The following is a 17,031-nucleotide window of genomic DNA, read 5'->3' as shown; positions in this document are numbered from 1 at the left end:
TGGACTGTGACTTTTATTCAAACTTATGTCATTGTTTTTTGTCTTAAAATAAGGAATATAAGTTCCAAGTAGTACCACAGCTTCTGTAAAACACCAAGAATGGATTGAGAAGTGTCCCAGGCAGAACTGTCATCTCACACATTTGCTTTTCATATCTTAGGAGAGCCACAGTCTTTGCAGATTCGATGTCGGTCAGTGTACAATGTTCAGATTCCAGGTAGAGGGAAAGGGCATGATAAGAAAGCAGTTCAGTTTATGAATGCTGTTTCCAGAGAAATCTGTGTCTTTGCTCATCTCTGTATATCATTTCCTTTTCTATGTCTACCTGGTCATCCTGTAGAGTATAAAGGGGAAGTCTCCATAGTCTGAAAATACAAGACTGGTCTTGTAGGTTTGAGGGACTCGTAATAACGTGTTTCTGTTGGTGGTACCTCTGTCACTGAAGTAGTGTATCAAAGCAGTGAGTTAAATCCCAGGCTGGCAAATTTGAATGACTCCACAACAGCTCATCCCTTGCCTTAAATGTTAGAGTGTGTTTAACTGAGAGAAAAATGATACAAATAGAGTACTTGACTCTTATTTCTCTTTAGATTTTGAAGGTGGCAATAATTTTCCAGCTTTTACTTCCATAACCATCCAGAAATTGATCAAATAGATCTCAATTTAGGACAAGAATAGTTGTGTATAAATACCTTTCTCTTCTCCACACCTGTTGCCTTTAGCTACAAAAGCCTATGTTGCTAAATAATATGAGTTTATATACTGTTATTGTAACTGCCAACTAAGTTCCAAGGGCCAAATCTATATTGTAGGTCAATCCACAGTCAGAACAACTTAGCTGCATTTTCAGATTATCATCGGGGTTTGAAGATTGGGCAGTTTGCAGAGCTTCTCATTGCTGCACCAGTGGGCATTTGAAAGGAGCGTTCCTGAAAGCAGCCTCACAACGTTGGGGTTAAATTGGCTGTGGAGAGTAAAGATGTTCAGATTCCTTGAGAAGGGAGTTTTGCAGTATTGAGTTGCAGTAACAGCACTGGGTGCAATCCCCAAATCAATTAGGTGAGGTAAGCTTTCTGTCAATAAGATGACGGTGTTACCTTTGGTGAATCTCACTGATGCCTATTGATGCCAAATGACCATCTGCAGTATAAGCAGATGTTTTGGTAGTTTCATGAGTTATCTTCATTTTATTCCCATTAATTAAAGGACTAATAGGCTGCTTAGAAATCAGAAGAGTTGCTTGTAAAGAAAGCATCGTTGCAACCTGCTATGGAATGAGTCTCTGAGATCAATATTAGAGTGAACGTGTCCAATATGTTCAGAAGCTGAGTTACAGTATGCAGAAAACAGCACAAGAGGGCATTTGTATCATGAATAGCTCTTTATTAGCTGATGTATGTTTCACTTTGTCATTTGCAGAATCGCTCCAGTGCTGCAGTCTGAAAACCGTGGATCTGTGTTTTCATTGGCAAACTGATAGGGAGGGAAGCCAAAGTATTTGTTACAGCCAAAATAAATCCAATAGCCAAGATAAACTATTTGAGCCCCATGATCCCGATGCTTTCTCTGAAACACACTGGGTCATGGGAAGTTTCATTTGGCCTATTTTAATAAATCTGCTCAGGCAGAGCTCTGGCATACATTATTAGTATTGATTTCATAGGTTAGTCAGAGTACCTTTTCCAAACAGGCAGAAAATACCTGATAAAACTAAGGTGGTCTTCCCGCTGGTGGATCAAAGGTAAGAGGCAATCTTCTTTTGGAAGCTAATACATCAACAGAGCAGCAAAACACCCAGCCTGGGGTTGGTGCATGGTGGTGTTCCTGGCATCTGGTCCTGCTACACGCTGGTCTGGGCTTGCAGCCTGTTCAGAAGGGGACACTAGGGGGCACAGAGCTGCTGCACCTACCCAACTCAGAGTTACACACTCCTTCCAGGTGGGGAGGAGACCTCAGTCCTCCCGAGGGTTTGTTTGGAGGGTTTAGTCCACTTGAGCTGCTCACATGCGTGTTTCTACCTCCTGCATGGATTTTTTCTTCTACATTCTCTCTAATGATTCATGGAGTTCATTTTGTTTTTATCTATCCTTGGAGTGAAACAACGGAGCTCTTGGTTAGAAAAGCATCTTAACATGATTTTTAGTTTAAGTAATCCTCTGGCATTGCTTTTGTTACCCTCATGTGCAGACTTCTATGCAGAATTAACAGTCTGGCTGTATTGATCATTCCCAGTCACTAATTTGCTCAGGAAATGGCCTGTGATCAGCAGACACCACTCAACCAGTGCTACTTGTTGTGGAAACAACTGTTGCAGCAAAACTTGGGTTTGAGGTTTAAGAAAAATAGTAGAGCTGTATTTTTTGCTGCTATCTACATTTGCTCTTGGTAGCAGTAGTTATAAGAAACCATTTCCTTCTAAACTGTCTGCAGCAGAAGTGGTCGCTGCTGCAGGTCGTTACATGAGGCTGGCTGGTGGTCAAGAGGCTGAGCTAATTGTGGTGTAAGTAAGAATCTGTATGCTTGGTGCACTGACTGAATGCTAGCTGTAGTCTTTTCTGACCCTTTGCTGCAGTGATTGCCTCTGATATTGTTTTACTGCCCACCACACTTGGAATGGTGTGATTTCATTGCTATCGTCGCTGCAGTCCTTGTATGGCTATAACACTTCAATTTGACCAAGGATCATGAGGGGGCTAATCACCCACCCTCATTTCAGGAATAGTTCTGGTGTCAGTCAGGGTAAAAATGTCAACAAAACAGCATTTAATCATTCATCCTAAAAAAAATTATCTCGGATAATGTGGTCTCATAGCACTTCTCTTGCGTTTTCGGATTTGCCATAGGTAGATATCATCCACCGTAGGCCCACAAATCACAACCATAGAGATCATCTGGAATGGAGCATGTTATCCAGCACATCATTAAAAAGCCATCAGCAAGCCTTGGACAATTTAGTAGCACAGTTGGGAAGCAAAAGGCAGTGTTTATAGTAGCAGGAATGAGAATAGCCAGCAATAGTCACATAGTTTCTTTTCTTTTCCCTCCTTGCTGCTGCACAGTAGCTGTACAATGCTTGGGACACACTGAGCCATAAATAATATTTGTCTGTAGGACCGACCCACCATTTGTGGTGTATGGTGTTTGCCGTTTCCTCTTGTCCACTGTCCAGCCAGAGCTCAGGGAGTGTTTGGACAGCACTCTTGGGCTCAGGGTTTGGGTTTTTGGGAGGTCCCAGGCAGGGCCAGGAATTGGATGCGATAGTCCTTGTGGTCCCTTCCAGCTCGGGACAGTCTGTGACTAAGTCCAGTCCAGCTGTGGGGTTAACCAGCAGAGGGAGTTGTGTTCATGGGGCTGGGAGGGAGCAGAAAGCACTGGGAGGCCCTGGGGAGCCCTCTCTGCACCCCCCAGCTTTCTGGGCATGGCAAGCAGCAGCACACTCTCGTTATTTTCCTTTGGCCACAAGTAGTTCCTTTCCCTAACAGAATTAAAGAGAGTGGTGTGGAATGGATCACTTATTCTGTCGCTCATTTCTATGGTTTTCATTTAAGTAGATCCCAAGAAGGATTTAGGCTTTTAAATCAAATCTGTCATATGCAAAACCTCATTTAACTGCTGCCAGATTCTGGTGTAACTTCAGTGTGCTCCATGCTGGCAGCCTGAACTCGCTAGGTATGATCATTGTGCCATCTTAATGAGCTTCCACCCATATTTCATTGGGCTCAGAAGTACTAGTTGCACACTTGAAAAAACTGACCTTTTGGGAGTTTTCCAGTGTTCTCTGCCTTATTTTGGCAGGATTAGGCCCTCATGTTGTGCAATTAAGCTCTGCTTGTTTTCAAGATGGGGTTCCAAGAGGGGGCACTCATGTAGAAGTGCAAAGCTGTAGTCTCTGATCTACTCTCCCAGGATGGTTCATGGGTCTTTGGGTAAATTGCACAAATCATCTGGGAATCAAAACCACTGGAGGTAGTCCTTTCTTCTCACAAATGCTGTAATGGCTGGTTTACTTTCCTTTGTATGGGTGAAAGCCTTCCACTATAGTGGTGGCTGAACTAGTTCTGCTCAGACTTAAACATGTTTTTTAGGAAAAATGTGGGAAACAACAGTAGGCAAAATCACATCATAAAATAATTAGGCTTTGATTAGTTATTATGAGGGCTCAAGTTCTTCTTATGAAGTCCTAAGGCTTGAATGAAACCTTGTGTAGTCTTAGCAAAGTCATCATCAGAGTAACTGCCCAAAATTTGGGGTGATCTGTCCTAATGTCTTCCCATGAATTTTCTCAGTTCTTCCTATCTTCTTAAAGATACTTTAATCACCTGGATGCCTTGAAAGCCTGCTTTGGAGACTGTTAATAATTAATATTGGCATTAGAAGTTTTTCATGGCCATAACAAGAGTTTTCCTTCAAGATGCAGTGTTCCGTTCATTTCTGAAGGGCCATTCAACTCCAGGTTAGAGGAGGAGGAATAAATAAAGCTTCAACCTGTGCTTTGTTCTCACACAGTGCCCATATAGAAGGGGGAGAAACTGAGACAACGAAGAGGAGCATAAAATACAGTAAATAGAACGTTTATGTTATACTTAATGCAATGTAAAATACTTGTATGATTTTGTATTTTCTATTGATTTGAGCATCCTCAAAGCAATTCATAATTTATTCATCCATTTTTAACTGTAATTATTTAATGATTGTTCATAAAACTCTAGTTTATAACTTATACACCGCCTTAAATGTGAAGTGAAATGTTGAGTGAGCTTGTGAGAAGGAAGGACTACATCCAGGGGTTTGTGCTTCTGTGAACCTAAAATGTTTGGATCAAAATGTTAAGAGATGTGAGTGTTGTATTAGCAGTGCCAAGCTGAAAGCTAAGGACTTGATCCCATGGCTGAGTGACTTTGTTGAAATTCACAGGGTTCCAAAAATAGGGTTTAAACCAGACTTACAGACAGGCTATACTTCAACCCTTTGGCTAGAAAGACAAAGAACAGATCATGGTGGGCATTTAGTGAAGAGTGGCCGGTAAAGAACAATGAATGGAAGGGCTTGAGGGAGGGGAGAAATGACTTAAGGATTGATACTTTAAGGAAAGAATGCCTGTCCCATGGCAATCCATTTGCAAAATTGGAAAGTTCATATTCATATGTTAAAGAGTGAAATGAATATATATGAAGTGGTACAAGTTGTCAGACCATGAAAAGACCATGGAAGTGAGTGTGCTGTGGGCAATATATACCTGGGCAAGTACAGAATGTGGGCAGAAATCAGCTAAGACGGCTAGATTGTACTGATCCCTTGTGTAATCTGTTCTTGTTCCCTGTAAATACCTTTCAGGAGAGGGAAATAAATCACTTTGGCATTGGAAATAACCTAACAGTATTGCTCTTGGAAGGACTTAGAACAGCGTTCCAAATTTCAGAGGCACAGAAAGGATGTATTTGGCTAATGCAAAGAGAAGTTTAAAGATCCAGATTGTCCAGGGGACTCCAAAGCAAATTATTTTATACTTGTAAAACAGGGCAGGAAGCCATTTTCTTGAAGAAAAAAGTGTCACTTAGAAAGTGTGATGTAAGCTCCAGTTGTGCTGGAAGCGCATAATACTGCTCTTGTTTAACCTGAGTCTTTTCCTGGTGAAAGAAAGAGGTACGGTTACATTTATTTCCTTGCAGATGAGGAGTAAAACTATGGAGATGAGTAGTATTTATTTCTGAAAGACTAGAAAGTCCTTGTAACCAATGTCATCACTGTCTCATTCAGTGTTCATTCATTGAATTAGAGTATATACTACTCTAGTAATGACAGTCAATCTCCGCTGCCTGTTGGTACCATCTCTAGAAGATCTGAGCTATTAATTTGATTTAGAAGGTCACTGAGTCCAGATAATGTACTTTTTCCTTCTTTGGGAGTAGATAGAAAAGTATTTTGAAGTGCTTGGTTTTACACCAGACATCCTTGCAGAGTTGCTACTATTCGTGAATTCAGCGCGGCATTTAGTAGAAATTTGTGGTGCTTTTAATAAGAAAAGCCAAAGAAATTAAACCTAATTGATAATTGTCCTAATGCAATTGTTTGGACTGCAGTGGATCACTGTGCAGGACTCAAAGGTGTTTCAAGGAGGATGTCTGTACTCTGGAGAGCACTGAAGGAGTTGTTACAGGAGTTGACAGGCACATGAAATTGGACATTTAGGTACCCTCCCAGTGATTCTGTCAGAGATTTACTCTCACACAACCTTAGTGCTGTGACCGCTTCTGCAGGTGGAAGAAAGAAGAGGACTAAAGGTGGGGATTAGAGTTTTTGACAGTCGGACTAGATGATCTTGTAGGTCCTTTCCAACCTCGTGATTCTTTGATTCTTTTCTGTCTTTAGTCAGCATTTGGTGTAGAGGTTAGCATAGAGATGTGTGATGATTCGGATAGCATTGAGAACTGTTAGAATTACACACATAAGGTATATTTCCTAGTTTGATTTTTCTCCGAGGAAAACTTTGTAAGGTTGTCATCAGAAACATACCACTTAATTGTATTCTCCCTCATCATAAGGCAGAAGTGGGCAGCGATGATAACACTGAGTTCGTAAATGGAAGATGGCTTCTGAGAGCCAATAGGTTTGGTGGTATGGGGAAGAAGGAGAAGAAAGCAATGGCTGGAGGCTTTTGTCACCAGTAGCTTTTTTACTCCCTATTCCTGCATTACATACAAGTAGTAGAAAACTTACTCTGTTAATTTTGAAATTGCTTTAATGTCAGTGCATGTTTCTCTGCCACAAGGCGGTACCTCCCCGTGTTCTTTGACCTCTTTGACTTTCATGCAGTACATCAAGCATTATTCCTTCTGAAATCTTTCTGAAATTAAGCATTCCTGGGCGGAGAGCATTGCATGGTAATAAAAATAAGATATAAAGCTTTCAGTCCGTGATTACACAAGCCTGTTTTAAAACACAGAAATGTGTACATCTTATATTGTCCTGACATGTAAAGAAACTCCTTGGTACAATGGGTAAACTGCATTGCCTGTCTGTGCTCTTTTAAGGTGTCTTAGTTTGTGAAAACTCATGATCTAAATGTCAAAGTTGTTGAATATTTCTGCTGTTTTCCAGTTTGATGCCACTACGGTTATTTTCCTCTGTCAGCTTGCTGAGCTTCTCCGCAGGGTGGGCAATCTGTTCTTATTAGTAGTTTTCCATTGATTTCAACATGGCTAACTCCTAAGAGCAATGTGTTTCATTGAACTGATTCTGGGTAATAACCACGGAGAACGATCCATTGCAGTCTTTTATCAAAGGGCTGGTCATGTCAGGGGAAGGTGAAGCCTGACAATAAAGCTGAGAGCTGCTCTTTGCAGTATGTGTGCAGTGGGTGCTCATGCAGGAGCAGGTTTCATGTGCAGGCAAGTATCTGCAATAAACCAATTAACATGTGTACATTGGCTGGTTTTGCAAAATGCTGTTTATGTCTTTGTATAACAACGTGGTCTTAAGCTCCACTTTTCTTTCCCATTTATTTTAGTAGGTCAAGGAAAAAAGAAAAAAGAAAACAAAACAGTTTTTCCGCGATAAAATATTTATCAACTATGTTGAACAAATGTTAGAATGCAAAGACCTGAGGCAAATTCCACACCCGCTGCAGCGGAGCTGCTCCCCTCTCTTTTTACAGTTGTTGTTTGTGAGCTCAGAGAACCTTGTCCCGACAGATTTGCTGAATGGGGAATAGTCTGGGGTCTGGCTTTACCAGCTTAGCAACCTCTTTGTTAAACTCCCCAGAGGGATTCCTACCTTGTTCCAAGGGCAGGCCCCATAGAGATTCATAAATCTAACTCAAATGCTAAACAGCAGACTGCGTGAGCTTTGCCGACTTTTTTACTGTCCCAGTTTTCTGAATACAGTAATTGAATCTGACTTGGGTAAACTGCATCTGTTGCAACAACATCTGTGAGGAAAGGAGTGGGAAAAAATGCAGAAGCACAACTTGTGCAAACTGCTTTTTCACTCTCCCCCTCCCCAGCAGCGGCACTGCTAACTGAAGCTAGCAGTGTCTTTCCTTTCTTGCTGTGAATGAAGCCGTCTTGCTGTAGGGGAAAAGGCTATGTTCTCATTTAAGAAAGAGGAAGATGTCCAGTATATCAGAGTATCATTTTGTGAGCTGCTCTTTTCACTCCCAAGAAAGTAAGAAATGTGTCATCTTAGCAATTGGTGAAGTATCATATCCATACACTCCCTAATACCTATAATAATAATAAGAAGAGTAGCACTTTTAAAAGGCAGATATCTCTTAAGTCATAGATACAGACAGAAAACAATGCAGGAGCCAAAACAGGGTTGAAAAAGGTGAGATTTCCACTGAGATGTCCACAGAACATAGTTCAGGATGGGATAAATCATGCTTTTTGAGGTAGGAGGGGATAGGTGGTTATATCATTCACAAATATTGGGGAAAGTATATATATGTAATAATGAAGTATTATTCCTTTGTCTGTCAGGATCGTGGGGGTTGGAAGGGGACCTCTGGAGATCATCTAGTCTAATCTTCCTGCTAAAGCAGGCTCCCCAGAGTAGGTCACAGTTATGCTGAAATCCAGTTCTTATTAACGTGAGAGTTTGCAAGGTGGAATAGAGAAGGATGAGAGAGGGGCAAAAGGTTTCCAGTTCCATCAAGAATAAACTTCTTGCTTTTTGTTTTGAGATATTCTCAACTCAGGAGGATGGAAAATGCATCCTGCAATTAAAAACATATTGAAGGTTAACAGAGTGTATTAATCTAAGTATTTGATGGGTTTACTACAAGTGATGTTTTGTTGTTTCAAAGGTATATGACTGATGGTGGCTTGGGACTCTACACTCGAAGGCTAAACCGGCTGCCTGATGGCATGGCTGCAGTGCGGGAGACGATGCAGCGCAACACGTCCCTGGGACTTGGAGATGCCGACAGGTAAGCTCTGACCCAGTGAAGGCTGGGATGTAATTGTGTGTTTAGTTCAAGCTGTATCTACTGCCTACTTTAAACAGCTTTGGGAATTCGGGTACTGAGTATGTTAGGTTATGCATTCATGGAAGGCTCAGGATGAATTACCAACTTTGTCTTCTGATTTATTTTGCTTGAATTCTCATCTGTGTTTCTGTATGCGTGATGTAACACAAGAAAATGTGACAATTTTAATAGCTTTTGAAAGAAAAAAGGCCTAATTCTCTTCACATTTCCAATGATTCTTTTAAGTCCAGTGACTCAGTGTGAAAGGTCAAGGCCAAAGATCAAGAATTAGGATGGAGGTTAAAAATCCATAATTAATGGTACTGTGATCAGTAAAGGAAGCAGGTAGATGAGCAGTAATGAGTCCTGTATTCTGTTAGAGCTGAGATAAATGGGTTAACTGCTTCTGTTTTTAATGTATGCGGTAAGGCATAATACCCAGGACAAATGATGATGGGGAAGCTTGCTTTGCTTTCAAGATTTGCTTACAGATATGCTGTATCTGTTATGGCTTTCAATAGAGGAATGAAAACTCAGAGAATCTCAGCTCAGTTTCGATTATGAAGTCAGTGTGCACTTGTCAGTTGCAAAGCGTGCATAAATTTCTCAGGAGCTCGTATCTATTTCTGAAATGTACAACCTAAAACCCATATTCAGCCAAGAGTGCTACTCCTGGCTGCCTGCGGGTGAAGGCATTGCCACCTAGTGCTGTAACTGAAGACAAAGTACCATCCTTTGCTGCTGTGGTTTTGCCACATTAACCGAAGCTGTATGCTTATAATACAGGATTAGTCTAATGTAAACTGTATTATTGTTCAAGTAATAGTGATCCTTTTGAAGAGGTAGTCATTCCTACCCTGCCTGATAGTTCCTGCGCTTGCAGCACTTTTTTCTTGGTATATAAACTGTTCTCACGTTTTGTTTAATCATCTCCTTTCCTGATGCCATCACACACCAATTACATACGTTCTACAAGAGGTGTTATTTGTGTTCAAACATCTTCCACTTAAAATGGGATTGTGACACACTGCAACACAACCCCTAGTTAACGTCGTCTATCTCCACATTGAAAATAATTCATTCCGTTCTTATAGGGGATGGGGGTTTACACACAGTGAGGGCTGTGTATGATGGGCAGGTTAGCTGCAACAGGAGATCACAGAGGAATTACCCTAGTGCAAGATTTGGTGATGTCAGTATGTGTTGCTTTGACTTAGCCTTTCCATTTTGGAACGTAGGCTTATTATCTAATGTAGAAGATCAGCATTTCCTGACAGTAGCTCAGGAAGTTTAAAAATAGGTCTCCTTTGGTTGCTGGGTGATCGTAATGTACAATTTAAACAACAGAAAAAGAATATCTTGGTTTCATCTGCAGTTTTACAGGGTGAAAACTAGCCTAAGGAAAAGGGATTTAATAAAACTGGCGTGGTAGTGAATTACTTTCTTGATTGTGTGAAGGGGGGAAGCAGGAGTTTGGAATGGCTTTACTGGTGCCCTTAAGAAACACGAGGATAAAATGTAGCTTGTTCAAAGCAGCTGTTGATTGATTGCATGGGAGAATGGGTGTGAAAGGCTACCAGCCTTTAAGGTTAATCATTAAAAAGTTATCAGAGGAATTTTTGCAGGTTGCCTGTTTGTTTAGTTTCTCATGTTATTAATTGTAGAAGTCTAGTGGTGAAGCTCTTGCTAGTTGGCTCTGGTAATGTAAAGCACAGACCTTAGAAGGTATATTTTCCCCTGCAGCAGGGAAATCTAAATGAGGCAATTTAATTTAACGCTTGATTGCAAGGTTAATGGAATCATTGCACAACACAGCTGAGCTTATTTATTCACTTTGAGACAATTTGTGTTTGCGTGGAACAAAGGCATTTTTAATGAAAAAAGGCATTAAGGATGCCTTTTTATTTAGCTTGTGATTTTTTTTTGAGGCTGTAAGGTTATCCACCTATGGTTTCGTCTCGTATGTCTATGGATGTGGTGTGTGCCATCTGGCAGCTGGAGTATGCTTCATGTTGCCAGGCACGATCCGAGATTTAATTCTGTCTTGAAGTTCATATATACAACTTGCATTTATGAATGCACACAGATAAGGGGGAAGAAATTGGACGCTTAGATTTGAGTAAATCTTTTTGCAATTACTTACTTAAATAACTTCTTAATTAGATAAGGTAATTGAGACCTGTGCTGACTTATCGCCTTTTGGTGAATAGGTCGGGAGGCTCTATTAATGGATTTGAGCTTGTCAAGAATAACTTCTGTGATTTGCATGGATTGTTTCACTTCTGCAGTTTAATTTGAGGCTCTATGAATTTGAACCTTTGCATAGGAGGATAAGGGGGAAAAAGGTCTTCCCAGCTTGTCCTTTTGAAAGCCCCTTCTCATTGTAAGGAGATATCACATTGCATAGTATTTGTTCTTTGAACAGCTCCAGCATGTGTGCACTGTAGGTAAAACACGGGTCAGCTGTTGCACATGGTTGGGATTGAACTGCTCTTTAAGAGTATTTTTATCCCATGATGTCCTTAATGGCAGCGTTATCACACTGAAGGTTCTGCAGTTCAAATGAGACCAAAATCAGTTTAAGTGCCAGCTGAAGGTGTGGCTCCTGGTGGTCAGCAGCATTTCCTGTTTACTGCAAGATTCTTGGATAACCCAGGTGAGAATCGAGAAGGTGAATGGGAAGGAAAAACTGAAAGCGAAACAGTAACAGAGCAGATAGCCAGAGGGCATTCCATGTAGTGTGCAGATACTCCCGTCTCGCTGCGAATAGAAATGTTACTGAATGCAGCATTTTTCACATGCTATCACTGATAGCAATTTCTACAAAAGGTAAGACTTGTGGCTTTCCTAATACCTAACGAGTAATACTTTGTTCTGATTTTATCTGTCTAAAAGCAGGTTACGGATATTTATGTCTCTCTTGACTCAGGGAATAGCCAATGCTTTGTGTTTGCATGGAGGGAAAATTCTAGACCTCAGTATGTTTAAATTCACCGTTAGTTAATGTTTGGAATCCTATTAAAATTATACGGTTGTTTAAAAGAGGGGGTTAGTGCTCAGAGCAGGAAGGAGATAGTTGGACTACCTTGGCAACTGGGATTACACTTCAGAGGAGTTGAAAAACAAGCTTAGTCTGCAATTCCTGGCTTTGCAGTCTACAGTTCCTGGCTTTGCAGATGAGGGGTTAAGTCCTCTGTTCAGAGAATATAGGTTAGCAGTATTATCCCTTCACTGCCCATCTCACCTTTTGTTTAGTTTTGCCGCTGCATTGGTAGCATGATGTATAAGAGGAAAAACAGAGAACGTGTGTCTAGACTAGCTACTCCGACTGGAAAGCCTTTGTCCTAGAATGTTAAAACATGAGTGGGTTATATTTTAAACTTCAGGCAAACATAATTCTGGTAGAAATATGTAGAAATATGTATTCTTGCATTGCAATGGCAGTGGAATTCCCATCATCTTCCCCCACAGCATCTCCTGATCCTACCATCCTCCCTTAGGATTGTTGACATAAGTGTTTGTGGAGCTCCACAGGAAATAGCCTTTGCAGGGAGCTTCATCTGATGGTTCATATGAAGAGATTCATTGAGGGAGAATCTCCTTTCTGTCAATAGAGAGGGTTTTTGTATCCCTTCTACAGAGAGGCCAGGAGATCTCAGCCAGCAAATATGCTGCCCAGCCATTACTACTGCACCAGGAAGATTTTACAGTTCCTTCACCTCAAGAAAGCCCTGATAATTGTATTTACATACAGTTTGTATGACATATGGGATTTATAAACTCTGCTTTTCCCATTTTTTCTTGGTAGGACAGCAGAATCCCCTTATTTGAAGATCTTATATGCTAAATCAGCATAGCTTCCTAGAAAATAATTTAAAAATCTGCAAGCTTTTTCTTTGTTTGTTTGTTTTTACGTTAAAAGAGATCAAAAAATAAGTGCCCAACAGCTTCATTGCTTACCGTATTTGTGCTGTGAGTCACTGCAGTTTGTACATGTCCCAGGTATAGTTGCTTAATAGCAAAGTCAGAGGTGAGATGCAAACATAAGAGGTCTTCTCTGCATGACCACCTGTTTGGATTTTAACTGTAAGTTAGGAAAACTAGCACTGCTTCTAAACACTCAAGCTGTACCTTGATACCTATATACCTATCTCTCTGTCTTCGCAAGGTCTCACATTTATCTTGAGAACGACCCAAAGAAACAGGGATATTCACATTGCAAAGATTCTTTGAAGTTTATGGCTTTGGGACCTACAGATTAAAATCACAATACCAAATACTTTTATATTCCAAGCAGCCTTTTAACAAGCAGTAGTCCAAAGTGGTTTTAGGTTACATGAAGTAATGACAAAGTTAAACATCAAATAGTTGGTGAATACAGAGGTACTGTGTGTACCAGGGGCTGAAATTAACAGTACCAAACAACAGTACTGAAAGGAAAGAAAACATTCTGCATTCAAACAAGACAATGTTAGTCAAGGGAGTTGAGATCCTTTGGCAGATGGGTTTCAGTGGGCTAAGAAATCTATTAGGTGCATAAACATTTCTTGTGGTTTAAAATGGATGCAAGAAGGATCATTGAGAAGTACAGGTTTGAGGACAGTTGCTCTAAGTTTACCCAGATTTATAAGTAGTTCAGAGTAAGTTGTAAACGCAGACAATACCTGTGAAGCAGAGGACAGTTTATCAAGGAAAGGCATGATACAAGGTTTACATGATGTATAGTAGAGATATACGGATGATTTATAACTTGCGTAACATGGAGGGGTTGGCTGGGGAGAGAGAGCAAACTATAACTGACTGTAAAGTCTGTCTCATTATTGAATCTATGGTTTTTAATATCCACTAGAGTCATTATTTGGATACTCTGGTTAATTCTTTGAAGATAGTTTGTGGAACTCCCTTGAAGATGAAAAGGAGGAGAGCAGAGATGGAGTGGCTTTGTGAGAATTGCCCTCCCTTGGGCAATGAGGTTCTTTTCAGCTTTGTGGCTTGCATGTGAATGCATTCAGTGGGCAAAGTAATACTTTTAGGAATCACCCACATACTTTCTGGAGTACATCTGGTTGGATGAAGTGCATTGCTTTCTGGGAAGAACGAATTCAGGATGGTCTGATTTTTCTTATTAAATGATGATCTGCAGTGAGCTTGTTTTCCACAATGAGTTGAGGCTGCCCGAAGTCTAGAAAGTGTTTTGAGTGAGGAGGGGGTGAGTGATGTGTGATTGATACATATTATGCACGTATGGGATATATATCAATATATGATAAATTGGGGGTGGGAGGGGATTGGTTGACTATTTAACTGAATTTATAAAAATATAATCAGTTTTCCTATGGACAGAGGAAGCTTTGCTTTATTACCTGTGTGTGACCCTGAGCCAGTAAGGTAAACTGAGAATTATTGTTTTCCCTTCCTTTTAGTAGCTTTGCAGGCTGACAAAACAGCTGCAAGTGGTTGTTGTGTTCTTTAATGGAAGAACTTTCTTCTATTAATGAGAAGGGATAGTTTTACCAATCTGTGCTGGAAAAAAACCAACAAAAACAGAAACAAGTTACCCTTCACCTGCATGCTCTTCACTCTGGAGTTGTTGCTGATATTGTAGTTTTAAAACCCATTTTCAGTATTGGGGTTTTTTTTTTGGCTTAGACCTAAATGCTAAAGGCACGTAGATAATATCTTTTGGTGTTGCATTTCTTCTTTTAATTTCTTTTCCTCATGTCGTGCCCCCTGCTTTAATTACTGTGATTCTGATTCCTCATTCCTTTAGGAGGTATTTCCTTCTCTGCTCTGGCAGCTGGTTAAAATGCTTAAGTCAGAAACTGAAGTTCACTGCAAAGCTAATGGGGAGTTGCAGGTACGTCAAGGTGGAAGCTCAAAGGAAACTACACCACCAAAGGGACCATACCACTGAAATTAGATATTTCTTCCTAAGGTGACTTTTCCTTCCATCCGCACCCACTCTTAAGTGTATAACTACCAAGTTGACTTAAGTGCTGATTTAGAGCCTCTACTGTACCCCCTGGTATTGCTGCTTCCACTGTGGGAGATTAGCGCTGTCTTTCTGTTGTATAAAGTGGCTTTTAAAACACTTCAGGCATGTGGGAAATTAAGCTTGTATTCCAAGGGTAAACAAGATTGTAGATACAAAGACTGTTTTGAACTGTATCAGGGTCTTTGTGCTTTGCATGACAAACCAAAGAATGTGAAATGCTTGCTGACATAGCACAGACTTTGTTATTTGGTTTTCCATGTCGAATGGCAAGAGTGTCTACACAGTATCACAACTGACCTACACCAGTAATCTCTGAGTTTGGGATTTGGAGATTGAATAGATAAAAACTAGTAGCAGACAGCTGTCAGACTCAGAAAGAGGAATCCCAAGTATTAGACTGGTGTGGAAACTCATTAAGATCTCTAGAATCGTCCTCTGGAACATGAGTGAGAAGCTTGCAACAAATTCCTTCCCAGGAAGCCCCCTCTGTTTCCAGGTGTCCTGAAGGATCATTGCTTATACAGGGAAATAAGGCATCCAAATCAACTAGCTAGCTAAAACATAAAGTCGGATGTATATCCCATGCATATCCACATCTGCAGCATAGCAGGAATAGCTGTAAGGTATCCATAGCTTTGAGATCAAAATGCTGCATATTTCATAAGTGAGCATCTCCTACAGCTGGCCTGTATGGCAGATGAAGGAATGTGGGGGTACCCTTAGGGTTACTGATGTCTCAGTATGTTCCTTGGTGGCTGGCAAACCATTCTGTATTGTAGGACAGTACCCTTCTTATCTTTGAGTCCTACTCTGCTCTTCTCCATTCATCAGCTTCCTCATGGTTTAGGGATCTTCCAGGAGTATGATAAGGTGACTTTCTGACCTTTTTATGACAGCTAATAGGATTCACAGTGAAGCTGAGGATCTACAGAACAAGTAATCACTTTGCTCCTGCTTTCTCTGAGCTGAGACCTGACATCCTGAGGCTTAGGCAGCACAATGTTAATGCAGCTACATGAGGTTTAGAGGCTCCGTGTTATTCTATAAACAGGCATTAAGTCTTTCATGTGACTCTCCCGTGTTGCCTAGGTATATATAGTTAAATATAGATTTGGCCAGCATAAAAAAAGGCACACTATTCTAGAAACACTTTGAGCTACGTTGCACGGTATTATAAGAATGTATGTCATCAGTTTTTATTATTATTATTATTGCTATTATCAGTAAAAATAAAACATATAATTTTATCAGCACAGGTTGCTGCAATTTGAGGCTAATTAATCAGATGCAAGTGCCACTGGAACAAAGCAGAGTTAGCACGTGGAGCCTCAATCTGTACGACATTGCTAGAGGCTGTGTTTATGTATGTCCAGATATATTTGGTCAATAAGTAGCCAGAGGATCAGCGCTAAACATGAGGAGCCTGATTACTGCCTGAGCAAAGTCCAAGGGCTGAGTTCAGCTCTTCTTAACTACATCTATACTTTTTGGTTACCTAACTGACAGAGGCTCAGCTCAGCAGCTGTACTGCAGAGTTGCCGTGTGTTGCCATCAGCCCCAAGAAACGTTTTTATCTTTCTAATCTAATTTTAGCTTTTAATCTTCTCTGATTGTGTTGTTAGCTGAAGTTCATTTTCATATATATCAACTAATTCATTCGTTTGGGTTTGGGGGAAATGAGCGAACCACCTTGAGTGTTCAAAAAGGTTTTATTCCCACTTTCATGTTCACTGTCGAGATTGATTTATTCCTGTTATGAAAGTTGCAGCTAGAAATATTCTTCATAACGTGACTTAATGCCTTAAATATCTCTTTGAGACTACTGATGTAATTTGATGCTATCTCATACAGTTTTGTTTCGTTAGCATTTTAATGCGACGGTTTCATTCTTATTTTCACAGATGACTGTAGCAAAATGTTTCACTTGGAAAACCAGAAGTGTTTTGTGTGCATGAAGAGTGAGTAGAATATTAGCATTAAATAGCTAGAAATGTTGGACAACTACGTCTGTCCATGGAAAAGAGGGGAGAGGGAAAAGGTGAAGGAAAACCAGCAACATGAGCCTGTAGGC

General features: G+C 40.5%; 1 protein-coding gene across 2 annotated transcripts in view; it reads left to right on the top strand.

Moving 5' to 3' along the window:
• The window catches only part of NAV2 (neuron navigator 2), a 149,012-nt gene that overhangs the window by 74,036 nt on the left and 57,945 nt on the right, over positions 1–17,031 (top strand). For both annotated transcript variants that reach the window (XM_072339296.1, XM_072339295.1), the window contains one exon: positions 8,804–8,926. In XM_072339296.1, the coding sequence (XP_072195397.1) occupies positions 8,804–8,926 (123 nt within the window). The remainder of the gene's footprint in view (positions 1–8,803; positions 8,927–17,031) is intronic.

This window comes from Excalfactoria chinensis, chromosome 5 (assembly GCF_039878825.1).
Source record: "Excalfactoria chinensis isolate bCotChi1 chromosome 5, bCotChi1.hap2, whole genome shotgun sequence".
Taxonomy (NCBI): Eukaryota; Metazoa; Chordata; class Aves; order Galliformes; family Phasianidae; genus Excalfactoria; species Excalfactoria chinensis.
The sequence above is the reverse complement of the archived record's forward strand: the minus strand, read 5'-3'. Positions and strand labels throughout refer to the sequence as shown.